The 27479-nt window shown below is 41.7% G+C and overlaps 2 protein-coding genes across 5 annotated transcripts; one reads left to right on the top strand and one right to left on the bottom strand.

The window, feature by feature from the left end:
* The first annotated feature begins 462 nt into the window (after positions 1-462).
* On the top strand, positions 463-18480 carry PCID2 (PCI domain containing 2). 4 transcript variants are annotated; one of them, XM_081908244.1, is made up of 15 exons: positions 463-639; positions 1218-1291; positions 1873-1962; positions 3294-3367; positions 3893-3960; positions 4661-4700; positions 5068-5122; positions 5951-6054; positions 6278-6353; positions 6435-6576; positions 8284-8384; positions 8791-8864; positions 9127-9252; positions 10630-10753; positions 17618-18480. In XM_081908244.1, exons 2-15 carry the CDS (start codon positions 1256-1258, stop codon positions 17705-17707), a joined length of 1200 nt encoding a protein of 399 aa, XP_081764370.1. In that variant the 5' UTR covers positions 463-639; positions 1218-1255; the 3' UTR covers positions 17708-18480. The 4 variants fall into 4 exon arrangements, with proteins under 4 accessions (XP_081764370.1, XP_081764371.1, XP_081764372.1 ...); XM_081908245.1 differs by lacking the exon at positions 463-639 and adding an exon at positions 676-750; XM_081908246.1 differs by lacking the exon at positions 463-639 and adding an exon at positions 781-816.
* A 339-nt stretch (positions 18481-18819) lies between these two features.
* PROZ (protein Z, vitamin K dependent plasma glycoprotein) lies at positions 18820-27425 on the bottom strand. The gene is made up of 8 exons (XM_081908243.1): positions 26667-27425; positions 25896-26059; positions 25420-25444; positions 23898-24011; positions 22239-22370; positions 21453-21538; positions 21012-21126; positions 18820-19459 (listed from the first exon to the last, which is right to left on the bottom strand). The coding sequence occupies exons 1-8, from the start codon at positions 26737-26739 to the stop codon at positions 18942-18944; spliced, it is 1227 nt and encodes a 408-aa protein (XP_081764369.1). The 5' UTR covers positions 26740-27425; the 3' UTR covers positions 18820-18941.
* Positions 27426-27479: the final 54 nt, after the last annotated feature.

The following is a 27479-nucleotide window of genomic DNA, read 5'->3' as shown; positions in this document are numbered from 1 at the left end:
ACATGATTACATGTGGACTGTAGTCAGGTTTGCATGAGACTCTCACAGACTGAACGCGGGTTTGGATAGTTTGCTCGAGAGTCTGGTTGTTGCAAATTGCAATTCTACTGTATAAATAGGTATAGAGATGGCACGTGATTTTATACGTACATATTATAAAGATTATATGCAAACGCCTAGAAGGTAGGTTGGAACAGCAACAACAAAAATGGAACAACAGAACGGGATGAATTTAGCACCCCTGATCCCGTCATCTATATCGCCTTAAATCGGATAAAATCCTCCCCCGCCCCTAAGACGAACCCTGCGCCGGTTGCGATTTAAATAGGAGGCTTTGGTGAGGCCCCGCCCCCTTCAATCTAAGGTGAACAGAGCGGAGGCCCCGCCCACCCACCTCTGCCGGCCTCGCGAGGAGCCGCGACGCAGGTTGTATGGCCGAACATGTCACGTGAGCAGAGGGAGTAGGTGGAGCCTTGAGGTGGCGATAGCCAATCCGCGAAGGGGTAAGATCTCGGCGGAAAGGAAGTTCTTTTTTTTCCTAAGCTAACGCATCGTTGTCGGTGCGACTCTTCACTGCTGGGCTTCCTCGCGAACCGCCGAAGCGACGCGTCTAGGAGTTGCGTGTGCTGAAACTCGGCGGTAGGTCGTCAACAAGGGGCCCGCGGGGGAGGGGGTCCGATGGAGTGGTTGTTCTGCGCATGCTCGGTGTGCAGCGTGGAGGACTTCTGGGGCGCTGCACGTCGGGATCAGGCAAGAAAGCTCGTCGCTCTCCAACCCTGAAAGCCGCAAGGCCTTTTTCTTTGCAAAGCTTCTCTCGTAATAAATGTCTGAGGCTTTCAAGTGCCCCAGACCTTCCTTCCTTTCTGAATGTACTTCTGAGCATGTGCAGAGTTCCTTTTTGGAATGTTGTGGTTCTAGCTTCCACGTCAGATAGATTATCACATCCTGGGGTGGACCATATTCTCTCCAGTTTCTCTGCTTTTTCTTTCTATCTAGAAGTCTTATGTGTATAGCAACATCTGACTTCTAATTTAGCTGGAACATAGCCTGCTGTGCAAAGGCAAGAGTCACATCCATTATCCCACCCCTTTTTACCCAAGCTTTCAAACATTTGAGGAGGGTTGAGGATAGTTTCCCCAGTCTGGTCCACAGAATAACTATTTTGTCATCATGATTCATAGTGGTTTTTGTTTGTTTGTTTGTTTGTTTGTTTTCAGTATAAGGTGCTTACTTGCTTTGGAGCAACACCCTTTCAATGGCACATATCAGTATAAATCAGTATCTGCAACAGGTAAGTGATACAATTTTGTGGTGAATCTTACACATCCTAATTTGGAAGCAAGTGCCATTGAACTCAGTGGTGCTTACTTCTGAGTAGACATGTCTACCTTGGCCTTATCAGCACCACACTCTAATCAACTGAGCTAGCCATTAAAATTCTTATTAGAAAGTAACTAATTGACTGGGCACAAAGTCTCTTCAAATTTTTACCTTTCTTTGCCTCACTAAAATCACCCATTGCTCACTGGTATTCTTTTAGTTGCAGGGGATATAGAAGGCTGGTCTCTGCATTGGTGCAAGAATGAATGTCACAGTGAAACTTGGAGGTTTCCCCACTCTTGCACCAGGAAATTGTCACTCTCCAGATGTTGTTCGACTCAAATTACCTTCAGTTGCTGGCAGCATGACTGCTGGCCAGGGATAATCAGAGCTGAAGTCCAACATCATCTTGAGGGTACCAGGTTCTCCTCCCTAGCTTTTTCACCAAAATGACAATTGACAAAACAAGGAATGGGAATATTTCTTACTCCTTCTGTGGGTATGGCTAGGGAATTTGTTCTATAATATTTTGTGTGTGTGTTCCTATTACAGGTGTTAGAATCTATTGACAGCAGAGATGGACTGTTTTGTGCAGAGTTGGTGTCATTTAAACATCCTCATGTTGCAAATCCTAGACTTCAGGTAAGAGATTTGGGTTGCCATCTGCAAGTAAGACTAGCAGAACTGAATGGGGCTTACTAAGCATGTTTACTATGGAGTAAAACGATAAAGGTAAAGGACCCCTGGACAGTTACGTCCTGTCAAACTTGACTATGGGCTGTGGCACTCATCTTGCTTCAGGTTGAGGGAACCGGCGTTTGTCCGCAGTTTTCTGGGTCATGTGGCCAGCATGACTAAACCGCTTCTGGCACAACAGGACACCATGATGGAAACCAGAGCGCACGGAAATGCCATTTACCTTCCCGCCGCAGCAGTACCTATTTATCTACTTGCATTGGCATGCTTTTGAACTGCTAGGTTGGAAGCAGCTGGGACAGAGCAATGGGAGCTCAACCCGTTGCACAGATTCTAACCGCCCACCTTCTAATCGGCAAGCCCAAGAGGCTCAGTGGTTTAGACCACAGTGCCACTATGGAGTAAGCCCCACTGTACATGGTAGGTGTTTATTCTGAGTAAACATGTATAAGCATGAAAATCTTTAGCATTTACATTAAGGGAACTCAACTGCTCTGCTGTATTTGTACTGAAAAGGTAATTTCTGTTGTAACCATTTCCAGTGTAAAATAATTGCATTCTGTTACGTTATTTTGGTTAGCTAATTTATAACCGGCTTAATATTTCAACTATGTAGTTTACTTATCCCTACAAAAAGGAATTGGAATAATGCAAATTCTGCATTCAGTACCAAACAATACCACTAATATTACTACTAATAACAATTCCACATTTTAAGCAAGATAATTAAAAACGAATCTCTATAAGTATTGTATTTAAATAAGAACCACAAAAATAAAACCTTAATTACTAAGGCAAGCCATAGACCAAATAGTAAGATCTTCAGCAGCCCTGCCCATATGTTCAGCTCTTGAATACATTGTCTTTTATTGTACTTTATGAACTTGATTTACATGCATATTTTTTTCTTGTCACATATTATAATAAATGTGTTTGCATGGATCTGATCACTTTCCCTCATATGCGCACCATTTATTGAATATGCACTGACGTTCTAAATTTTCTCACAGATAATTTTAAAAATATTAGCTCAATAGGCCGATTTTAAAATGTTAGCCCAGTAGGCCAATTAGCCACACAGGCCACTACTGCAAGCTTTGTGAATGAAGAACTGTTGCTGTTGTTTTTTCACGCTGTTGAGTCAGTAATTGATTGCACAGTGTCTAACAAGCCCTGTTCCCCTGGTGGTTTCTTTCCCCTAAATTTAGCCCTTTTTGTTACATTCTTTTGCATGTAACAAGGTATCACATTTCTCATTGCATTTAATTTATTATTAGCTTTCATCTCCAGAAGAAAAATGTCAGCAAGTGCTGGAACCACCCTATGATGAAATGTTTGCTGCCCACTTAAGGTAAAACTTTTTGGAGGGTTATGGCTTGAATTCTTGAAGATTCAAGCTACAAGTTGTATGCATATTTTACCTAGGAGTAAGACTCATTGAACTTAGTGCAGTGCAAAATGGAGGGACATAAGCATTGGAAGCAGTGATAGTAAAATCAGCCCCAGAGCTCTGTATAATGTGTAACCAGGTTATGTGTATGCTCACTTGAAAATCAGTCCTGCTTTATTCAGTCTGTACAAGATTGCAGTCTGTAAGCTGGAAAGTAAAAAAATAAAATGTGTTACCCTTTCATATTCTGCTCAAATATCTTTTTAGCGTAGAGGGAAATAACAAGTATTACCTGTTGCCAAATACAATTTTTTAGACTTCAGTGCTGAAACAAATGTACTTGCAAGTAAGCACTCTGGATAAATATGGGGGGTTTTTTGCTGAGCAAATAGGCAAAGAATTGCACTTATCAATCTAGCTAAAGTAAATAGTATAAAGCTTTGCTATTGTCTCATGAATCTTAATCTTTGTCTCTCCTCTTGATAGATGTACTTACGCAGTTGCCAACCACGATTTTGTAGAAGCTTACAAGTGCCAGACAGTTATAGTACAATATCCTTTATGATTCACTCCATTAAAAGTCTGCTGTGGAATTCTGAGTTCAGAACCTTCAGCATGGTCTGAGGAATAAACAAGTCTGTGTTATGACAATATGGGCTGCTGGCTGCATTCCCGGGAGAAGATAATGTTGAACTGAAGGATATGGAGAGATGCTGGGCTTTCATTAGATAACTGGACAAATGGGACATTTGTGCTGCTGGCTGGATGAACAATATTCCCCACCAGCCTGGTTTTCTCCAGATGTTGGTTGGCTACAACTCCCATTACTCTCATCAACTAATGGGATTTGTAGTCCAGCAACATCTGAAGAGCTTCAAGTTAGGGAAGGGTGCACCTAACTTCGAGGTACCTGCATAATTGCCACCCCATTGTGGATGGAATTACTTTTCTCCTTAAAAACCACATTTGTTGTTTGGTAGTGCTGTTATATCCATTCCTTGCTTTAGATATCTAAGTGATATTGGTGGCATTGAGTGACCTTTGCCAGCTTCTGGTGGTGTGGTAGCTTCAGCCTGGATACAGACAACCTGGCTACTGGCAGCTACCCTCTGGTAAACATCTGTAGTGAATTACTGAAATACATGGTCCATGAGGCTGCCCAGTCGCTGTTGCCATTATTGTCGTCTGTGTTTGCTTTAATAACACATCATTTTATAAATCACCGTGTATTAATTTTCCGTAACCCTTGCACATCTTTCCTGAGAGCCTTTCAAGCGCACAAAGAGGAAAACTGGTAAGTATCTGGTAAACGTTTAATGAGAACTATGCCGTTGCTAAATAGAATGGATTTTACACCTAGAGGCAAATGCCATTTCTTCTGTTGATGGTCAAAATGCCATCTCTAAATGTTTCATCATTAGATGTGCATAGGGCCAACTAAGGCTATTAGAAATCATGAAGCAAGAAGGATTGAAAGGACAAATGTGAAGAGAAAAGATGGAGCATGGTGTAGGGGAGCTGGTATCAAACAGTACCATGAAAGGGGTATCTCTGAAGGCTATATATATATGCCCTTGCGGGCAAACTTAAAACTGCCCCGTAAGCTGTTAGACTTGGGATATGTTGTATTCATTGTTATGTTGTATTTTATTTTTTTCCAGGGCTTTGCCTATTATGTATGCGGTTGCCCTTGATCTTCGAATTTTTGCTAATAGTGTAAGTAGTATCTTTAGTGACTAAGGTAAAGGGTCCCCTGACCATTAGGTCCAGTCGTGGCTAACTCTGGGGTTGCGGCGCTTATCTTGCTTTACTGACCGAAGGAGCCGGCGTACAGCTTCCGGGTCATGTGGCCAGCATGACCAAGCCACTTCTGGCGAACCAGAGCAGTGCACGGAAACGCCGTTTACCTTTCCACCTGAGTGGTGCCTATTTATCTACTTGCACTTTGATGTGCTTTCCAACTGCTAGGTTGGCAGGAGCAGTTAACCCACAGCGCCACCCGCGTCCCTAGTGACTAAGTTACTGGGTGCTAATGAGGTTGCTGGGCGTGGTGGTGAAGGCCTAGCTGATCTGGGGAGAACCTTGGGGTTTTTCTGTGCTCATCCTGAGACTTGCCTTGCCTTGGGAGCGCTTGCTCTGCATATTGCTTTGAGGTTTGGTTACACTCAAGCAATATATAAATTTGGTTAAAGAAATTGTTCTTGGGGTCTTGTTTGCCGTGTAAGCAGGACATTTCCTACAGGGCAGTTGTTCTGACTGCAGCCAATCCAATTTTGTTGGTCGTGTGGTTGGGAGGAGAGAATTGGCTTACGGTGTGTTTAATGACACGTTGAAGATGTCTGCTGCTCAGAGCAAAATGGTTAGACCCTTGATTGTGCAGCCGTGTGTTTGCAACAGGCAGGATGGGGGGGGGGGGAGGTTTTGATTCATTCTTTTCGAATGCATGTTTGAGTTCTACACTTCGTGTTGGTTACTGTTAGGAAAAGACAAAGGCCTGCCAGTAGGAGTATGACACTGACTCTTGGTTGCTTTGTGTCACGATAGGCTGACCAGCAGCTGGCGAAGAAAGGCAAAGGCAAAGTTGGCGACATGTTGGAAAAAGCAGCAGAACTCCTTATGAGCTGTTTTCGAGTATGTGCCAGCGACACGTAAGTGAATGCGTTGTTTAAATTGGACCAGGAATAGCCTGTGTGTGTCTGTATATATGTATATAGGTGGCAGCTTGGTTAGGTTCTCTTGTTTTTGTTGGTTTGCAAAAAAGTGGATCAGAGGCTTAGAGGATTTTCTTTGTATTTTAAAAAAGGTTTAAAACAATATCCTGCCTTTTAAAATACAGTCTGATCCTGATGCATTTTAAACGTTTTTTTATAGTCGAGCTGGCATTGAGGATTCCAAGAAGTGGGGCATGTTGTTTCTGGTGAATCAGCTGTTCAAGATTTATTTTAAGGTACGCCCTTGAACCAAACTCCTAAAGCAATCCTGCCGTTTTGTGTTGATTTCCCTCTGCTAACGTCAGGCTCGTTTCCAGATCAACAAGCTTCATCTGTGCAAACCGCTGATAAGAGCAATTGATAGCTCAAATCTTAAAGATGAATACAGTATGGCACAGAGGGTTACATACAGATACTATGTTGGACGGAAAGCCATGTTTGACAGTGACTTTAAACAAGGTACTATATTAGTTTGTTTTTTGCCAAAAGTTTTCTGCGCATTGATGTGGTTTTGTGCAGTTTTAAGCAGTTTGTGTTGGTGCATTTATCTGTAATGCCGTTGTGATGTTACGTGTTGCACTGGTGAGATAGCGCTTAAGGTGAAGGGACAAACTATCTTCAAGCCACAAGTTCTAGGAGTAGGTTAGTTAGCCTTGTTAGCTAAATCTCTCTGCAGATGCACTGTTGCCCATTTAAGAGTGTTGTGGGGGCGCACGACTCTTTCCTATCTATAATCTGTCATTTGAATTCTACTCAGTATTGATCCAGAGTAGATTCCAATGTATAGTTAGCAGAGTAATAACTTAAACACATTGCAGGATCCCCCCCAAAAAGACCACAGAGGCATTTCATCCAGCAGAGCTTTACTGCTACTGAAGGCAAATGAGCATAATGGTCACAAATCCAGTACATTCAAGATTGGCACTGTCCATAAGAAATCCAGTTGCAGCAGACTTAAACTTGAAGTAACTTGTAGTTTGACTAAATCTTAACACTACATATAGAACACCACACCAGAAGGAAATGAGACAGAAAGAGAGAGAATGAAACCCAGGCTCCATCTGGCCTACTATTATAGTCAGCATGACCTTGACAGAAAGAGATAACATAACCAGTTTAAACCAGCTTTTCTGAAGGAATAACCCGAACACCATGAACCTTCTGCTTGTTTATTCCACACAGAGAAGCTTCCAGAACCCTCTTGAATTAAGTAGAATAGGAAAGATCTCTACACATCAGACTTTCTGTACTAAGAAATGCAAAATGACATAATCCCCCTTCCCAACCTTTCAGCTTCAGATGAAACTATGGCTAGTATTACATCTGAACCGCATGGTTTCATTAACCATAGTTAATGGCAGCCATGGTTAGAAATGGGTTTGCACCAACTGTGGTTTGTGTCAATGTAACACTCACTGTCCATAGTTAGCCCTGAAGCTGAAAGAAGAAAAGGGGATTTGCCCAGGAGAAAGCCAAGGAAGGGAGAATGCACGAAAGCCCCAAAGCACTGCTGATGTTCTAAATCTAGTTCTGTGGTAATGTCTACCTGAAACTAAAGTGGGTGGAGTTGTATTAATATTGTAAGCTTTTTAAACACATATTTTTTCTTTCTCTAGTTTTATTTATATACTACTTTCAGTGTTCAAAGTAGGAGGGAAAAAGAGAGATAGTTTGGCTTCACATTAAGCCAGCCTCAGTTATAGCTGTTGGGGGGGGGGGGAGTGAAATGACTTAAAAATAAGTAAAATGGCTCTCATTCAACTTAGTCACATACTTAAAAAAACCCAGAACAGTGTGTCAGAGTCTTTTGCTTTCCCAAACACTTCGGTTTCTGGCAAACATTGGAAGGCAAAAGCTTATTGCAATTCAGGAAAGGTGATATCATAGAGCTGACAGTGAGTGTGGAAATAAATGCTATTAAACTTGACTATATACAAGCCACACTCATATATGATGATAAATACTTTGTTTGGGTGGGGGAAGGAGTGGCGGAGGCTGGTTTTATTTCAGTGTGAATACTTGCAAAACTGTAAAATAAAGGACAAAAAGCCGTGAACCTTTTCCAGGTAGCTTTGACGCCATTATTCTAAAAAGTGTTTCCTTACCATTGGTAAATATGAGGTATCTGTTTCAGCCATGGCATTAATCTTCTTTCTGTGTTTTCAGCGGAAGAGTACCTGTCTTTTGCCTTTGAGCACTGCCACCGCTCCAGCCAGAAAAACAAAAGGATGATTTTAATTTATTTGCTGCCTGTGAAAATGTTACTGGTGAGTGGCATCTGAACATACCAAAATCCTTTTGGCATACTCCAGCACTTTGTAACTACAATCTGTGTTTACCAGGCTGTTCAGACAAGTATAGGCTAGGGTGAACCTGCACAACATGTAACCTCTCAAGCTGAACACGTGCCGCCACCATCCATGGAGAAATCCAGCCACATGCTTGATAACTAATCAGCATTTAAAGTTCCTAGTTCACAGCAAAACCAAGAGATGTATTCAGTGCCAGGTAGTTTATGCTTGGCTTGGTGAATCACCAAGTCAATGGCGAAAATTGCAGAATGGCTCAGTTGGAACTTTGCTGAGAACCATTCCAGAACAGAGGGCTGGAATTCTTCCAGAGCAGGATGTCCTAAAGCTGTCAAATCAACTTCAGACTGTGCTTTGATTTCAGGGCCACATGCCAATGATCCAGCTTTTAAAAAAATATGACCTCATGCAGTTTGCTGAAGTTACAAAGGCTGTGAGGTAAGTTTAATTTCTTTGACAGAATCTAACCTTTTATGAGCTGATTTCCACATTCACGACAGGGCTTCAGCTTCCTTCCCTCTCCCCTAAAACCTTCCCTACTGCATAGAAAACTACCGTGTCCAGGAGAAGCAGTTCTCCTTTTCCCTGTCCATCCACCTCCTCCCCTATGTCTATGTACCATATGTAGGAAGGACATGCTGTATGCTTCTGCCCTGAAACAAGCCTTTTCAAAATGCTTCTTAATTTTAAATTCCTCTAGTGAAGGGAACCTTCTTTTATTGAATGAGGCTCTGGCAAAACATGAGACATTCTTCATTCGCTGTGGTATCTTCCTTATTCTCGAGAAGCTGAAAATCATCACCTACAGGAATCTCTTCAAGAAAGTGTAAGAAGAGTATCACTCGTGTTGTCTGAAAAGGCAGTCTGTGATGAATATGTACTTAGAGTTATTATAATAATTTCTGGTGTTAAATATAGAGAAAAGCCTTCTTGGCTTGAATCATGTTACCTCTTTTGTTCTTGCCATTTTCGTTAACAAAAAGAGTCCTGTGACATTTTGAATGGCAGAAATAAACAAGCTGAAGTTTTTCCTTCAGAGCAGTTGGTTCCTTTTACACCTAGGGCCTAATAATTAGAGAGCCAGTGTGGTGTAGTGGTTAAGAGTGGCAAACTCGTAATCTGGGGAACCGGGTTCGAGTCTCCGCTCCTCCACATGCAGCTGCTGGGTGACCTTGGGCCAGTCACACTGCTGTGAAGTCTCTCAGCCCCACTCACCTCACCGAGTGTTTGTTGTGGGGAAGGAAGTGAAAGGAGAATGTTAGCCGCTTTGAGACTCCTTCGGGTAGCGATAAAGTGGGATATCAAATCCAAACTCTTCTTCTTCTCTTCTTCTTCTTAACTGTAAGAGTGCTGATTAAACATGTATTTTCCTGTTTGTAGGCCTAGATTTACACCTGTGCCAGGTATTCCTGGAAGCAGTTGTTAATGTAATAGCCATTATTGGTTTTCAAATCCATTTCTTGGTTTGAGATTTACCTGTTAAGATTTGGTTTAAAGACCTGGGAAGTTTTACCTGAAAAGGGAAGACCGTCCAGGATGGGGGAAAGACTGACATTGACCCCTTTCTCTTGACTCTGCCTCTGGTCCTGCTGGCATACGAAGATTCAGCCGGGCTGCCATGTTTGTTTTGTTAGGCGACGACTCTCCCTTTTGGTAGCCATGATGCTAGGTATCTTGGAAAATTTTTAGGAACGTTTCACTTAATATGAACAAAGCTTGTAGAAATCAAGTTAGTGGCAAGAAGTAAAAGTGGAATTACATTGTGTTAACTTTGTTCTCATTCCTTTTTTAAAAGGTAAAGAAGTTGACAGATTCAGGAACAACTGGCATAACCAGATTATTTTGCCCCCTAACCCTGTGCTTTCAGTACAGCCTTAGGTTTCTGTCCCACCTCAAAAATAAAGGAGGACGCGATGAATCCAGCAGATTTTAGTGACTAAGTGAGGTTTATTTCCCCCTTAAAACTTTGTCCATATATTATAACAGGTTGCACCCAGCTTTGAATCTCTGCTGAGAGAAAAAAATTGGTTGGATTAGCATGGCTTGGCCTTTAGGTGGGGCTCAAATATGGTTTCCCCAGATAGAGAAAGTATTTTGTACTCCCCCATTTACAGAAATATGAATTGGTACTTACAGGATAGAGATGGTGGGACTCCCATCTAAGTTTGCTACAGTAACTGAGATGTACTTGTTCTTCTTTCAGGTATTTGTTACTCAGAACTCACCAGCTGTCTTTAGATGCCTTTCTGGTTGCCCTGAAATTCATGAAAGTTAATGATGTTGATACGGATGAAGTCCAGTGCATTCTAGCTAACCTCATATATATGGTGAGCATCGTGGTTTTTCATTCATCATGAACAAATGAAACCATTCTGCAGAAACATGTTGTTGTCGTACCAGGCCTATATAAAACCACCAACTCTCAATTCGTTAATGAACACTGGCAAGTTATTTGCATATATGGTGGCATGCAACGACTATACATAGACTTATGGGTATTCAGTGCAAATAGTTTATAAACCTAATATTATAAACTATTTGCACTGAATACCCATAAGTCTATGTATAGTCGTTGCATGCCACCATATATGCAAATAACTTGCCAGTGTTCATTAACGAATTGAGAGTTGGTGGTTTTATATAGGCCTGGTATATATATAGGCCTAATATTAAAGTATTATGCATTAAACCTTAGCGGTGGTTTTACAAACTGCCACGATACGTGGATGTCTATTATCCTGTGCAGGCCTCTCACATTGCCCACTTTCTTTTCTGTAGAAAATGAAAAAGGTTTGCCATTTTTCTGGCTTTTCATCCACTATCAACTACACAGCGTACCATTTAAGTAGCAAATGAAAACTATTGCTTTTGTAACGTGATGATATGGCTTGGAAGCCCTGTGCAGTTTACTGAATACATCTCTCACTTCCGGAGGCGGCGCAAAACGGCAATGGCGGTCCTCTTTACTCAGTGAAGAGGGGCTCCGCGAAAAAGGGTCGTCCGCTACGGCGAAGCGGAGACCCATTCAGACAAACCGCAGGCAGAGTGAGCCTGTGGCCGTGGGACTCGGCGGGTGCCAGAAGCCCCCCCAGAAGCGAGGAAGGGACCTCGTAAGAGGCTCCAGATCGTGAACGGGGGAGCGGCGCTGTGAGTTCATCGCTCTTTTCGCGGAAGTGAAGCCGCGCTGCTGTTGCTGATGAGCGCCGACCTTTCTTCTTGAAAAACATCGAAATTGGCTGCAATCTACCCGTGAGTAAGGGGTACCAAAGAACTGATTAAGGATTAATTTAAATTTGTCTATTTCGGCTGAAAACGGGAGGCGAGTAACAGGAAGTCCGCCTTCCGGTCCTGCTAATCAGAGCAAAGCAAAAGAACCCGATGCGGGCTGAAGCGCTAAAAAGAGATTTTGAAAGAAGTAAGAAGGGGCATTAATAGACTGTGTGTTTCTAGAAATTGAAAGAGTGAAGAAGTAAATTTTTTGGTTCATTGTGTTAGAGAATCCTCCTCCTACTGTGAAGAGATGTGGAATTGAAGGGGATAACCGAGTTATTGGACTGCCAGTGTTGTAAAGGAGTACTGTCAGGCTGCTGAAACTTTTTTCTTAACATAAACTGTTGCATTGATGGATACACTATCGCTTTAATACTGTCATTGAAACCTCTCCGTTACCTTGTGGCACTAATTTGAAACAGAACTTTCTGAAAGCCTCCTTTCTGAACTTGGGGACTTCAGTTGAAATAGGAGCTTTGATGGTGGAAAAGAAACTTTCTTTCCTATGAAAACCCCCCCTAGTGGATTTGCGGAGGCATTGAGGTCTGGGAACTGTATCCTATTGGGATTTTTTGTGGTTTAATTGTTTATACTCTGGGCTTGCCTTTCTCATGGATTGAAAGACTATTTGACCTTGAACAGCAGCTGGGGGATGAGTGGCCCAGCGAAAACAAGAGCAGCTAAAGCTAAGGAAGCTTTAGCTGAGGAAGCTAAAGAAAAGAAAAAAGATAAGAGAGCTGGGCAGCTTGTCCAAACAACCTTGATTCATCATCGTAGATCCTCGGTGCCAACTGTGCTGACGGCGCAGGAGGAAGAAGTTGAAACGCCTGCTACAGAAGAAATGGCAGCTGGAGGAACTGATCCAGTCTTGAAACAAATTTTGGAACAACTGGCACTTCTGAATAAGAAGGTGGACGATCAGTCATCTAAAATTGATAGAGCTACATCTACTATCAGCAAGTTAACAGATCAGGTTTCGCAGCACACTCAGGCTATTGAGAAACTGCAAGGAGCTACGGCGGAGAACTACAAACTAGCTGCGGAAGCCAATCAAAAAGCTGAGCAAGCGTGCAAGAAGGTGGAAGAGATCAAAGGGGAAGTAAGACCTTTGAAAAGACAGGTTGGAGAACAGCAAGCCTACCTGTCAATGGTGGAACTGAAAAGTAAGGAATGTAATCTTAGGCTGAGGGCTGTCCCAGAGTTGGAACAGGGCAACCTAGAGAAATTCTTGACGGAGTTGTTTTCTAAATTTTGGGGGGTTGAAGAAGATAAAGATTTCAGGATTGTGACGGCCTTCAGACTGGGAAGATCGGTTAAGAAAGATAAGTCCAGAGACTGTTTGGTTTGTTTGAGAACAAGAGAGGAAAGAGACAAGATATTAGGCCAACATTTTAAAAAATCCCTGGAAGTTGAAGGCAAAAGGGCAGAAATTTATAGAGACATTCCTAAATATTTGTTGGACCTTAGAGCCACATACACAGACTTGGCCAAATTGTTAAGATACAACGCAATCCCTTATAGGTGGGAATTTCCTCAAGGTCTGTCATTCACCTATAGAGGAAAGAAGGTAAGAATTAAAACACCAGAAGACCACCAGAAGTTCCTACACGACAACGAGGAGGACCTCCAAAAGAGAGCTGCAGATTCCTGGCCTCCACCACCGGGATTGCCACCAGGATCTATACCATCTGGAGGCGGCCCGGCACCACAGCTTCCGGAAAAGGACGACAAATTAGATACCCAACTGTGATACCCAAGAAGTAGGCCGGGATGTCTCTACAGCTTCTTAGTTGGAATATAAATGGCGGGAATTCTCCAGAAAAACGCAGAAAAGTATTTCATATTTTGAAAAAAGAACAATTGGACATTATTTGCCTGCAAGAAACGCATGTGACAAGACTCCACAGAAAAGTGTTAATCAATAAAAGGTTAGGCCAAGAATTTATTTCATCGGATAAAGTTAAGAAAAGAGGAGTGGTGATTTATGCAAAGGAGAACTTGTCCCCAAAATTTGTATTTAAAGATGAACAGGGCAGAATTTTGGCAATTGAAATCCAGACACAAGGAGAAAAGTTTTTAATTCTAGGAATCTACGCCCCAAATGATGGAAAATCGGAATTTTTTAAGAAGCTGCACGAGATTATGCTGGACTATTTGGACTACAACAACATTATCATGTTGGGAGACATGAACGGTGTCGCCTCAGTGAATATGGATAAGTCACAAAGTGCTAATATAACGAAAGATGGCAGACTACCAAAAACCTTTTTTGAAATGACTGACAATTTGGATTTGATTGACATATGGAGGATCAAGAACCCTCTAGGGAAAGAAGGAACTTTTTTTTCTGAGGCCCATATGACATGGACGCGAATCGACCAAATATGGATAACTAGAGGGCTGGCACCTAAGACCAGAAAAGTGGAAATCTGCCCAAAAACCTGCTCCGACCACAACGCCTTGAGAATGGAACTGAGACTAAATACAACCGGATCGTTCAGATGGAGAATGAATGACGCTTTGTTAAGAGATCAGGAGATTGTTAAGAAGGCCCAAAAAGTTTTAAAGGACTATTTTGAAATAAACTTAAAGACAAATGTGGAAAAAAGAATAATCTGGGACGCAAGCAAAGCAGTTATAAGAGGGTTTCTAATACAACAGAACACGATTAAAAAAAGACTCTGGAATGAAAAGAAGGAGAAGATCTTGGAGAAAATAAGAGAAGGAGAGAGAAAACTGAGATCCAGGCCTAAATCAAAGGAAGTATTGAGAGAAGTGAAGTTTTTCCAGGCACAATATTCGAAACTGATAAACCAAGAGGTGGAATGGAAAATTAAACAAATGAAACAAAGATCCTTTGAATCTGCTAACAAATGTGGAAAATTGTTGGCTTGGCAGTTGAAAAAGAGACAAAAACTTAACACAGTTACAAATCTAGAGATTGAAGGGAGAATGGTTCAGAAACCCGACGAAATTAGAAAGTCCTTCCAGAGATATTTCAAAGAACTTTATTCTCAAAGGCCACAAAAAAGCTCAGAGGTGGACCAATTTGTTATAACTAATGGATTACAAAAAATACCCCAGGAAATGAGAGCAATCCTGAACTGTAATATTACAACTCAAGAAATTGAATGCGCCATTCAGAACCTTCAACTGGGCAAATCTCCGGGACCTGATGGGCTTACTTCCAAATATTATAAGGTATTGAAGGATTCATTGATACAACCATTGCTGGAAGTTTGCAACCAGATTATGGAGGGGAGGAAGGCACCGGAAACGTGGAAAGAAGCTTTCATCACGTTGATCCCAAAACTAGAATCTGAAAAAACTCAACTTAAAAACTACCGTCCTATCTCACTCCTAAATGTGGATTACAAAATTTTTGCAGACATTTTGGCAAGTAGGTTTAAGAAAGTCTTAAATGAAGTGATTCATAAGGACCAAGCAGGCTTTCTCCCTGGTAGGCATTTATTTGACAACACAAGAAACATCATCGACATTTTGGAGTTTTTACAGATTAATTCAAACACAAGAGCGGTGTTGATTTTTATTGATGCGGAGAAGGCCTTTGACAACATTTCTTGGCTGTTTATGAAGAAAAATTTGGAAAGGATGGGAGTAGGGCGGGGGTTTGAAAATGGAATAGAAGCAATTTATTCAGAACAAAAAGCTAAATTGATAGTAAACAACGTGGTGACAGAGGAGTTCAAAATTGAAAAAGGGACACGACAGGGGTGCCCTCTATCTCCTCTGTTGTTTATTTCTGTCCTGGAGGTGCTATTGAACATGATCAGAAATGACCGGTTGGCACAGGGAATTGTGGTCGGAGAGAAACAATATAAACTGAAAGCATTTGCAGATGACTTGGTATTAACACTACAGGAGCCAGCCTCTAGTACTAAAAGAGCGTTAGAATTAATTTCTGACTTTGGTCGGGTGGCGGGATTTAAGCTGAACAAACAAAAAACTAAAGTCCTAGCAAAAAATTTGACAACTACTGAAATAGAGGAGTTCAGAAAAGAAACGGAATTAAATGTGGTTAAAAAAGTAAAGTACTTAGGGGTGCACTTGACCTCCAAAAATTTGAATTTGTTTAAGGACAATTATGAGAAATGTTGGTCAGAGATCAAAAGAGACTTGGAAACATGGTCAAGACTGAAACTTTCCTTGTTGGGTAGAATAGCTGCTATAAAGATGAATGTATTGCCGAAAATGTTATTTCTGTTTCAGGCCCTCCAGATCGTGGACAAGGTGGAATGTTTTGGAAGATGGCAGAGGGATTTATCTAAATTTGTCTGGCAGGGCAAAAAGCCCCGAATAAAGTTTAAAATACTAACAGATGCGAAAGAAAGAGGGGGGTTTGCCCTGCCGGACTTGAGGTTATATTATGAAGCAGCAGCCCTCTGCTGGTTGAAGGATTGGATTTTATTGGAGAACACCGATGTCCTTGACCTGGAGGGATTTGATAATGCTTTTGGGTGGCATGCATATTTGTGGTATGACAAGGTTAAAGTTCATAAATTGTTCAAAAACCATATTGTCAGAAGGGCAATTTTCATGGTCTGGTCAAAATATAAAGACTTATTGGAGAGTAAAACTCCGAGGTGGCTCTCACCGATGGAGGCCAAAGCACGTAAAAGACTCAATATGGAGGCCCACTGGCCTAAATATTGGGAAATAATTGAAAAAATTGGAGATAAATGGAGGCTACAGAGTATGGAAAAGTTAAAAAACAAGGTGCGAGATTGGTTGCATTATGCTCAAATCCAGGAAGTTTTTAAAGCAGACAAAAAAGTGGGTTTTCAGGAGGAAAAATCGAAACTAGAAACAGAGTTGCTTGAGCCAAAATCTAAGCTAATTTCGAGAATGTATAACTTGCTGCTTAAATGGAACACACAGGATGAGATGGTCAAATCCTCTATGATAAAGTGGGCACAGGACTTGGGGCATAACATTATGTTTGAAGACTGGGAAAGGTTATGGAACACCGGAATGAAATTCACGGCATGTACTGCCTTGAAGGAAAACATTATGAAAATGATATACCGGTGGTACATGACCCCAGTCAAGCTTGCAAAGATATATCACCTGTCCGATAATAAATGTTGGAAATGTAAGGAAGAGGAAGGGACATTTTTACACCTCTGGTGGACCTGCCCGAAAGTGAAGGCCTTCTGGGAAATGATACATAATGAACTAAAAAAGGTGCTGAGATTCACCTTACCTAAGAAACCGGAGGCCTTCCTTCTGGGCATGGTAGACCAGAGGATGGTCAAGAAAGATAGAACTTTCTTTATGTACGCTACTACAGCAGCGAGGATTTTGTTGGCAAAGCACTGGAAGACACAAAATCTACCCACATTGGAAGAATGGCAGATGCAGCTGATGGACTATATGGAGTTGGCTGAAATGACTGGCAGAATTCGAGACTCGGGAGAAAAAGAAACGGAGGAAGTATGGGAAAATTTTAAGGACTATTTGAAAAAGTATTATAAGTTGTATGAATGTTAAAAAATGCTCCTATCTAGGAAGGTATAGCTTCAGTATCGGCAAATTCCTGAATTGATAAATAAGACACTATAAGACAGAAGTGAGATAATGAAATATTTTTATTGTGTGGAAATTAAAAATTAATGCAATTGTACTGAAATGTCTACATCAGATAACACGATAAAATGGAAGATATATTGTTATGTATAAAATAAGTTAACAAATTGCTGAGGTTTTGGTTACACAGGGAATGCAGTGCTCGGGAGATGGGGGGAGTCCATTGGATCTATGGAAGTTTGTATTTGAAAGTGGAAATTTGTTTATTAAAAACCTAATAAAATATTTATATCTACTGAATACATCTCTCATTCCAGCAAAAGTCTATAAAGGGTTTTACCTTCGCAATACTAATATTCATTTTCCTGTTCCAGGGTCACATCAAAGGCTATATATCGCACCAGCACCAAAAGCTTGTTGTCAGCAAGCAAAACCCATTTCCTCCACTGTCTACCGTCTGTTGAATCTGCTGTGACCTAAATGGAGATGTGCTGTCCATCGACGCTGGTTGCTGTTAGAGCAGGATGGAACTGGCTGTGAATTTAGACCAAATCTGTTGGGAGTACTCATGAGTATTTAAGAGACTGCTATAATGAAATGGGGCTTTCCTGCTTATTCCTCCAACCCAAAGCCACTCTGCACTGTCATAGGACCTTTTCAAACAGCAGGCAGGCAGAGGCTGCGGTAGGCTAGGGCAAATGCGAGAATCCGGCGAGGCTGCCTTGTGGAACTGTGCTGGATCCAAGCCTTGTAGAAAACTGCAAACTTTTTTTAAAAATTGTTTTTTGTAAACTTGTGTCTTCTTTTGACACCCTTTGGTTAAATGTAGCTGGAACAGTTGAAAATGTGTTTTGCAACCATTTGTATCTGATATTGGTTGACTAAATACTGAATAACAGTAAACATTTATCTTGTGGTATTTGTATGTTCAAACAACAGAGAAGGGCTAGAAAATCCTCATTTTTTTCTGAGAGGATTGAAACTTTTATTTATTTAATGGGACGTTTTTAAAATGCTTAGGTGTGGCTTGTTTGCTTTCCTCATGCACCTGTGTACGACCTCTGTTTAGCATCTTTTGAAATCGTTGACTGCAGAAAAAAGACATTGAATTTACAAAGAATAATAGTTTGTCTGGTTTTGTAAAATAGTTGCATAGCTCCATTTTGTTAAGCATTCCGATTCCTTTCTGCAGTGTATCCCAGGAGTCACAGAAATAAATGTGATAATTCCCACTGAAGAGACTACAGCGGTGAATAGGAAGAATGTTTTTCGCATAAATTTATAGTCAGATTTTACACCACGGTTTTATCAATCTATGCAGGTGACATTTATACACAGATGGGCTTTCATTGCCCCTGCAAGATGGCATGTAGGACAATGTCTTGAAGTGTTGTCTGAAATCCTGTCATACAGGTGCTCCCTTGCTTGCTAAAACTCATGCAAATGTAGCCATGGAAATCAAAAGGCATCAACAGTTGCAACAACTCAGGACCAGCTAGTACTGTGTAAATAAAGCTACATTATTATTATTATTTTTTAAATGACGTTAGTAATGTGTTCTGTTAAAATGCATAGGTCAGAGGAAGAAGTTTTATTTTCAACAGTTAAGTGCACGTAATTTTTACAACTGACTTCTACACAAATACATACAAATGCCGGGCCTTGCCATTCCACATATTCCTCTGCCCTTGCTTTCAATTAGTCCATTTTTTGCTTGAACCACATCATGTATCGTGTCGTCTTAGTGAATATAAGTGTTTCCCACTTAGTTGCTTCTGTTGCCCATGGTTCTAAAACACCCGTCAGAAACCAAGTGCCTTTATAGTCAACAGCGCTAAAGCTACCTCCAGCCAGTAGTTCTCCCGATACTTCGCGGCTATAGCCACAGAATTCCCTTGTTATCAGTGTCCTGTTGAGGATTTGCTTGCATTTGTCTCCGCTGAGGTACGAAACCGACAGCTCTGCCGTTGAACCTGTGGAGTTATTTCCATCGGCTTTCCAGCCACTGAGAGTGGCCTCCCGTTCTGAAATCAATACGTGCTCCGCAAAATCCCTTTCTGGGATGCATATGGGCAGGTGGCGGCTACTGCAGCCAATGTGCTGTTCGAGTTCAAGCAAAGCCAAGTTGTTCTCACCGGTGTCGCTGTCATAGCGGATGTGTATATTTATCTGTTTCACAGGTATTTCTTGCCTAGCTCTTTGCAGCCTGTTGATTCCTGTGCAAGTAATGATGTACCTGTTAGTTGTTGCAATAGCATTTGCTTGGAATAGGCTCACATTGGCAAACAGTTATTATAGCAATAGTGCCTTGAATTGGAATAAGCACATAGCCATTTCGCAATAGGCCTTAACGACGTTATACTTGCACGATACTGTTAGTTTCCAAATGCATCTGGACTGTCAGCAAATCCTTTTTTGGTGAGAAGAGCAAACATTTGATATGGAACTCGCAGGAATGCATGTGTATGTTTACCGCCCTTCACCCCAATTTTTATAGGGGCAGAAAGAAGAGAAACTACAGAATGCTACAACCTTAAAGGTAAAGGTAAAGGGACCCTTGACCATTAGGTCTAGTTGTGGCCGACTCAGGGGTTGCGGTGCTCATCTCGCTTTGTTGGCCAAGGGAGCCAGCGTACAGCTTCCGGATCATGTGGCCAGCATGACTAAGCCGCTTCTGGCGAACCAGAGCAGCGCATGGAAACGCCATTTACCTTCCCACCAGAGTGGTACCTATTTATCTACTTGCACTTTGATGTGCTTTCAAACTGCTAGGTTGGCAGGAGCAGGGACCAAGCAACAGGAGCTCACCTCGTCGCGGGGATTCGAACCTAGGCTCTGTGGTTTAACCCACAGCACCACCTGCGTCCCATACTGTTGTTGAAAATGTCATTTACTCTTGCCCAGGTCAAATCCTGAGTGGGTTGACTTGTCAAAGCTAGGAAAGTTCTCTAGAATTCTTACAACTCTTAATACGGATTTGGTAAGGTTGGGTATGTGTCACAGTCGCCTGCTTATCTTGAAATGCAATGGTGAAGTGTAATCTTTTCTTGGTTATCTACACCAATTGCCTGAACCAAAGTGGTTGCAGTCTTGTTAATAATAGTTCCTGCACAACCCCCAGTGTGAAATGTACGGGAAGTGCACAAAAGGTACCTTCATGCGTTTTTGCATTGCAAAGAGGAAACATGCCTGAGATGGCTGTGAGCTTTCAAAACGGATCCAGAGTAGATTCCAATGTATAGTTAGCAGAGTAAAAATTTAAACACCTTGCAGGATTCCCCAAAAATAGAACAGAGGCATTTCATTCAGCAGAGCTTTACTGCTACTGAAGGCAAATGAGCATAATGGTCACAAATCCAGTACATTCAGGATTGGCGCTGTCCATAAGAAATCCAGGTGCAGCAGACTTAACTCAAACTTACAATAACTTGCAATAAGTCTAAAACTTAACACAAAGCATACTATGTACAGAACACCACACCAGAAGGAAAAGATAGAGAAAGTGTGAAACCCAGGCTCCATCTGCCCTATTATTGTAGTCAGCGTGACCTTGACAGAAAGAGATAACACAACCAGTTTAAACCAGCTGTAATCAGCTTCTCTGAAGGAATAAGCCAAACATCGTTAACCTTCTGCTTGTTTCTTTCACATAGAGAAGCTTCCAGAACCCTCTTGAATTAAGTAGAATAGGAAAGATCTCTACACATCAGATCAATACTTTCTGTACTAAGAAATGCAGACTGAAAAAAGGCTTATTTGGCTACCTACCAATCACAACGATGACAGGAGTCAGCCTTGCACATTCAGCTGTAGTCAGGACAAAGTTAGTTTTCAGTAGAACACCACCACAGAACCATTCTCCTTCTGAGTTTAAGAGCAGGACCTTGAGAGCACGGAAGACAGTACATGGCTTTAATTTCGTAATTTTAAGTCCATAGGGCAGGGTACGTTGTTCTTCTGCATCCCACTGCTGCTCAGAGCACAGCATCAGGCAACACACCATTACAGAAGAAAAGCTCATTTCTGGTGTAACCACAACCAGTCAAAAGCATGTTGAGTGCACTGCAAATTGGGCAAAAGTTTCAAGGGGCAGCTGAGAGGAGGGAAGAGAGCGAGCTGTGGTCTGAGCAAGGAAAATGGGGGCAGACCTGCCTAAGGCACATATTTACAGCAAGTCTAGATAAAGGCTGTGTTCAACATTTCACATACCTGCCAAGGGAATCCCCTCTGGGTTGTTTCGGTTGCATCCAGCTGCACTGGTAAGTGGTCTTTATGTCTGCCGCATGCACACTGATCTAACAATGGTAGGTACAAATATGGAGAAATAAAACCAGCTCTTGGAGGGCGAAGGGAGGAGTTCGTTGGGAGTTGGGTGGTTGGTTGAAGTGGGAGTGAATTGAGATAAGAGTCTGTGGGGAGGTTGAGTTAGTGTAGCAAAATAAGCTGAGTCAGGAACAGTTAGGAGCTAGGAAGACAAGAAAATATCTGAGAGGTGGTTTAGTGAGTGAGAGCAGGTAGCAGAAGTTATAGGTCTGGAATGGCACCCCATGATTGTAATTGAACGATACCTTTTATGAAACCACACGCTTGTTAAAGTGCAATAAATAAACAGAAGTTTATGTTCCAATTTAACCCTGACTGGACTCAGTATTGTACCAGGTAGGGCCTGGGTGGTGGCAGCGAGAAATAAAGTGGTGGCACAGGGATCAATAAACGGTGAAATGTCCGGGGACCCTGTGTGATCACCAAATATACTTAAGGCCTTTCGGGGCGGGGAATCCCTGTAATTCTTAGCAACCCACTAAGAGAGGCAGCTATCCCCGTTTCACAGAAGGGGAAGAATGAGGCAGCCAGAGGCTTGCCAAGAGCAGCCACTGGATTTCATGACTGATGCGATGACTTGAATCACAGTTCATTTTCTTAACTATTATGGTACATTGGTCTGTATTGTTGCCTCCTAAAATAATTATTTTCTTTTCCATTTTCTAGACTTACCTTGGGGAAGGCATGATTTAGCATCTTTCCCAAGTTCATAGGCTTTTGCACACGAACAGCGGTACGACGTCAGTTCTGGATAGCAGAAGTGCTGGCAGCCCTCGTTTATTTCATGGCGGCACTCATTTTTAGCTACAGGGGGGAAAACCACATTTAAAACTATAGAACAAGCATTTAAACAAAGGACAATGTCCAGTGATGTCCACTCACTTATGCAGAGGAAATATCCTTGCACAACAGGACTTCTGGTTTCACTTCTCTCTGCTCTAGCCTCTGGTGTACCTCGCAAAATCTAATCTAAGGGCTTCTTCAAAACTTCAAAGCAGTTTTGGGGGACTTCAGGAGGGAGAAGTGAAGGAGAAGTCATGTTGCGCAAGCAGATGCCAGCTTGTACTACGGTATAGCAGATCTCACCCCAAATTAACAATCAGCTGAAATTATCTTGTGAAAATTAACATGGGCTCCCTTTCTCTAATATTTATTTATTTGTTCTTTGATGCTCAATTATTTTTCCAGCATCTACAGGCTTAACCACTAGTCCCTATTTTTGTGTGAGATACATGACACTTGCGGCATCCATTAATTCCTGGCAGCAATGTTTTCCAGCAAAGACTAAAGCTGTAATCCATCCATAAACAGTTAGATTTCACTTTTGACTATGGAAGTCAAGAGTTTACCATTTATCTTGGGAATAAATTTAAAACAAAACAAAAAAACAAAGTAATTCACACATCTATCATTTGCCCGAAGAACAACTGCCTTTATGATCAGAAATGGTGAGTTAGGTTCAGAATTGCACCCATGGGATATCCTTATTAGAGAGCTGGAGGGAAGAGGTGACTCATCAATTTATTCTCTCTGAAGCCCTCCATGCATCCTGAAAATCTGTTCAGGATGTGGTTGTTAAGATCCTCCCACAAGCAGCATGGAGGTGGCATGAGAAGCTGTAGGAGGAAGGCGGCGATTGGTGGAAATCACCTCTCATCAAAATAACAAATGTCAACTATATCAGGAAATGATGGGAAGTCTATATTTATTTTATTTCAAATTGTTGTTGTTTTATTTTATGTACCATTATATGATTTTAGCTTAGCTGATATCTAAGGTCAGATTACAAGGTCAAATTAACATTCTAAGTTAAACTAATTTAAGAATATATATATATATATATATTATGTACAGTATGTGTATATATAAAGTTAAATCTGTAATGACATTAATGAATTTCAATAAAGAATTTTTCATCCAAAAAGAGAGAGAAATAAATCACCTCCCATCACCATCTGTTTTAAAGCAGAAGCATCTGCCTATATCTCAGTTCCATCCGCAAAAGGATCAAATATGTAATATCTTGCTTGTCAGACAGAAAGGGGGACAATTGTGTACAACACCCTGTGAATTTTCCTATGGCGCCTAGTTAGCTATTGTTGGAAGACAGAGATTAGTAATGAGTAATTAATAAAGATATTACTTGACATAAGCTGGATCTAGACACACCAAAGAAGCGTTTCAGCTTAAAGCATTGTAAATTTAAACAGGGAAAACAGGTAGAGAAAAATGGGATTCCACATCGCCGTCTGGTGGCACAGTGTTATATTTAGAGAGATTCTAGGAAATGATGTGGCACATGCCTTTTTATAAATAAACATTGCCATTTACCAAAAGCACAGTTGGCTCCTTCAAAGCCATCTTTACAATCACACGTGTAGCTTCGGATTCTGTCCTTGCATACACCATTATGCAGGCAGGGATTAGAGGAACATGGTGCACCTTCTGGGGCCGGTGGGAGAGAGGAAATATTATTAGTAAGTACATATAGAATAGTGAGAATATTTCCTGCTGCTCTTCTGCTGCTGCATCAAAATTGTTTTTGTGAACCCCATTCCCCTCTAAAAACCCACATTTCAATAAGGGGTGTTGCCCAGTTTCGGTAGTCCTGATTTCAGAATGTGAATCTTGGCAACTCTTGGAAGGCATTATAAAGGTAAAGGGACCCCTGACCATTAGGTCCAGTCGTGACCGACTCTGGGGTTGCGGCGCTCATCTCGCTTTATTGGCCGAGGGAGCCAGCGTACAGCTTCCGGGTCATGTGGCCAGCATGACTAAGCCGCTTCTGGCGAACCAGAGCAGTGCATGGAAACGCCATTTACCTTCCTGCCAGGGTGGTACCTATTTATCTACTTGCACTTTGATGTGCTTTCGAACTGCTAGGTTGGCAGGAGCAGGGACTGAGGAACGGGAGCTCACCCCATCGCGGGGATTCGAACCGCCGACCTTCTGATCAGCAAGTCCTAGGCTCTGTGGCTTAACCCACAGCGCCACTGTGGGTGGAAGGCATTATACCATCAAGTTAATCTGTATCCAAACTGCTTCTGAACCCAATTTTTCTGCCTGCTTGCTTGCCGCTGCTCCTGCAGTGGGAAAGGCAGAAATCTATACCCTTTGCAACATAGGAAGCAGCTTTGATGGTCCACCTCAGTTGTCTATGCCGACTGGCAGTGGCTCACCAGGGTTTTGTACAGGGAACATCTCCTACCTGGAGATGTCAAAGATTGAACTTGAGACCTTCTGCATGCAAAGCAGTTTATTTGCCAGTGAGCTATGGCCCTCTGACACTTGGAATGCAGCTGTGGCTACAGCCCAGGTGCCAGGAATGCTGGGAAATTCAGCTTTCCCGGCAAAAACGTGCGAACTCTATTTTCCCGCACTTCTGGCATCTGTTTCACAGCTGTAGCAGAGTGCCAAGTACCAGATAAGTCAATCTGGCTCATAAGTGGACTTGGAATAAATCTAAACACTTCCCAAGTTTGAAACAGAATAATTGGGTTTTCTAGACCAAATTACTAATTGGACCAAAGCCTAACTGGAGTGGTTTGCCACATCACTTATTTCAAGGGCAAATTTTCTGCAATAATTTGGCTCACACCCTACTTCTGTGATCATCCAGTTCATGAGGCAAGTCCAAGAATAGAGGAGAGCTGGAGGAATTGAATGGACTTGTTATTTATGTCTTTTCCCTGCCACAAAACAAAAGAGCAAAAGGAAGTGCTATATTAGCCTCATAACATATGCTTTATTATCAACAGATTTCCTTTAGTATAATGAGCAACTCCAATAAATCCCTTAGTTTTTAATATAATATCCAATAAAAAATAATGAAATAAACTGAAAAACTACTTACCAAAGTAGCCATTCCAAAACTTGTCCTGGGGAAAAATGTAATTTTTATTTGTTTTTAACAGTGGACCATTTCTCTCTCTCTCTCTCTCTCTCTCTCTCTCTCTCCCCCCCCCCCCCCACCTCCAGCAAAATATTGTACCAAATATAGGATTACCACCTGATTTCTCTGTGTGATTTTGGACAGAAAAAGTTAATGGGGTCAAAAAGACTGCTTAAAAGATCCTTAATAGTAAGGGGTGAGAACCAATGTGGTACTGTGGTTAGAGTGCCGTACTAGGAATTGGGAAACCAGAGTTCTAATCTCCACTCAGCCTAACCTACCCCACTGGGTTGTTGTGAAAAATAGTGCAAGAATGATTACATCTTAAGAATTTATCATTGGTTCAGCAATTGTAACGATTGCGTCATGATTGGATTTCAATGCCAGGACTACAGCTTGATTGATATGCCCATAAAGGAAAAGTTTAGAATACATACAGTTTTCTCAGTGTCTTCAAATACTTCTCTAGCCTCTTCGTATGTGCACCTTTCTTCAAGGCATTCTCTTTCCAAATTACCTTGGAGGATCTCTTCGAAATACACGAATCTGGCACGCTTAGACCGTGCAACAACTTGATTTGCATCCCCGGCCGACAGAAACACTGAAAAGAGGGGAAAGGTGGAGGGGAGCAAATAGATTTTGCCCACAAACCTACTGGGAGCAATCTCTCTCCATGTGTATTTCGCTTCCTATGCATGGAGCGATCAGAATAGCTTTCTGTAGAGTCAAGCTCGGGGAACTTCTTCAACCTTTCCAGGCACCCTTTTGAGTAGATTGTGTTAGTGGTGGGTAGTGCCACAGGCAAAAGTGTTCCAGAACTTTGAAATGTATTTCACAGACCATGTGACTGAACCACTAATTTTGGTTGCATCTGATGAAGCAGACTCTATTGCTGAGCTCACATATATACATGCATATTATTTCAGAAAGTGCAAATTTGGTCAATTTGGCTTTAAAAATGTGAACCAAATCAAATTTCACTACCAAATAAACTGCATCTATATAAATCATGGAATCTGCCACGTGAGTCAAACCAACTAAGTTTTCACCTAAACATTAACTGAAGAAGACTGTTTTGGAGGGGAGTAACTCTCAAAGGTACAGATTAAATGACAATTCTAAAAGCCCCCGACTCCCATGTTCTCTCTCTCATTCATATATATATATATATATGGCAAATTAACACCGTTGTGGACAAAACACCATACCTTTTGATTCTGCCTGATGAAAAATGAATGCAAGGAAGAGAAACCATATTGTCCAGTTGTTGTGAGTTCCCATTTTGGTTCCCTTGGAACAGTTAATTGGATTTCGCCTGCTTAGCAGTTAGCTCTTGGGTGAAGTTACTGAATGACTAAAGTTTAAAGTTCAAGAACCCAGTAAGAAAACAAAAGGGCAATGGCAGGACCTAATGTTTACAAATGGAAGCTCTGAAAGAAAGGACTTCTTCCCTACAGAAACAGAAAACAAGCGGCAGGAAGCATTCCAGGGTATCTCTACAACTGACCAAAACCTACCCCGTGTTGTGGCAAGATATTTCAACCCCCTTCCCTCAGCAGCTGAAAGCAAATTGGGTTCTGTAAACGGGTGAGGGCATTGAAATACCCTAGAACTTCATCACGCCAGCCTGTTGTATGGATCTTTTGGGACTCTGTCGCTGAACTAGGACACATGAAGCTACTTGTCTGCCCTAATCCAAAACAGATTGCATACATTCAGTTGCGATTACAGTTTTGCGATTTGTTCCACCCAAATGATTTTTAGGAATGAGATGCTTAAGAGCGTAATTACTGTAAATATGTGTACAATTTGCATTTGGCTTATGGATGTTAGGATTTTAGGAAGTTGGAAAATGCTGAACATTATTCTATTGAATCAAAATCCCTCATCTGTAACACTTTTTGGGAGGGGAATACACATTTCTAGCACTGTTTCTGCATTGGTACTTTGCGGCCACAAGAGGGAGAACACACACAATTTAGTGGAGCTATAGACTGGGAGATTGTGAGTCACTAGAAAAT

Source organism: Podarcis melisellensis (assembly GCF_964234715.1).
Source record: "Podarcis melisellensis genome assembly, chromosome: 4".
NCBI lineage: Eukaryota > Metazoa > Chordata > Lepidosauria > Squamata > Lacertidae > Podarcis > Podarcis melisellensis.
This window is presented reverse-complemented; position numbering and strand designations above follow the sequence as displayed.

Excerpts from the sequence above, each read along its gene's own strand:
- PROZ (XM_081908243.1), bottom strand. The coding sequence starts at position 26,739 with ATGGGAACTCACAACAACTGGACAATATGGTTTCTCTTCCTTGCATTC. Across the intron at positions 25,445-25,895 it reads TTGAAGACACTGAGAAAACT|GACAAGTTTTGGAATGGCTA; the intron begins GTATGTATTCTA and ends ATTTTTCCCCAG. Across the intron at positions 19,460-21,011 it reads TCCTGTCATCGTTGTGATTG|GAATCAACAGGCTGCAAAGA; the intron begins GTAGGTAGCCAA and ends TTACTTGCACAG.
- PCID2 (XM_081908244.1), top strand. The coding sequence starts at position 1,256 with ATGGCACATATCAGTATAAATCAGTATCTGCAACAG. Across the intron at positions 1,963-3,293 it reads TTGCAAATCCTAGACTTCAG|CTTTCATCTCCAGAAGAAAA; the intron begins GTAAGAGATTTG and ends ATTTATTATTAG. Across the intron at positions 3,368-3,892 it reads ATGTTTGCTGCCCACTTAAG|ATGTACTTACGCAGTTGCCA; the intron begins GTAAAACTTTTT and ends TCCTCTTGATAG.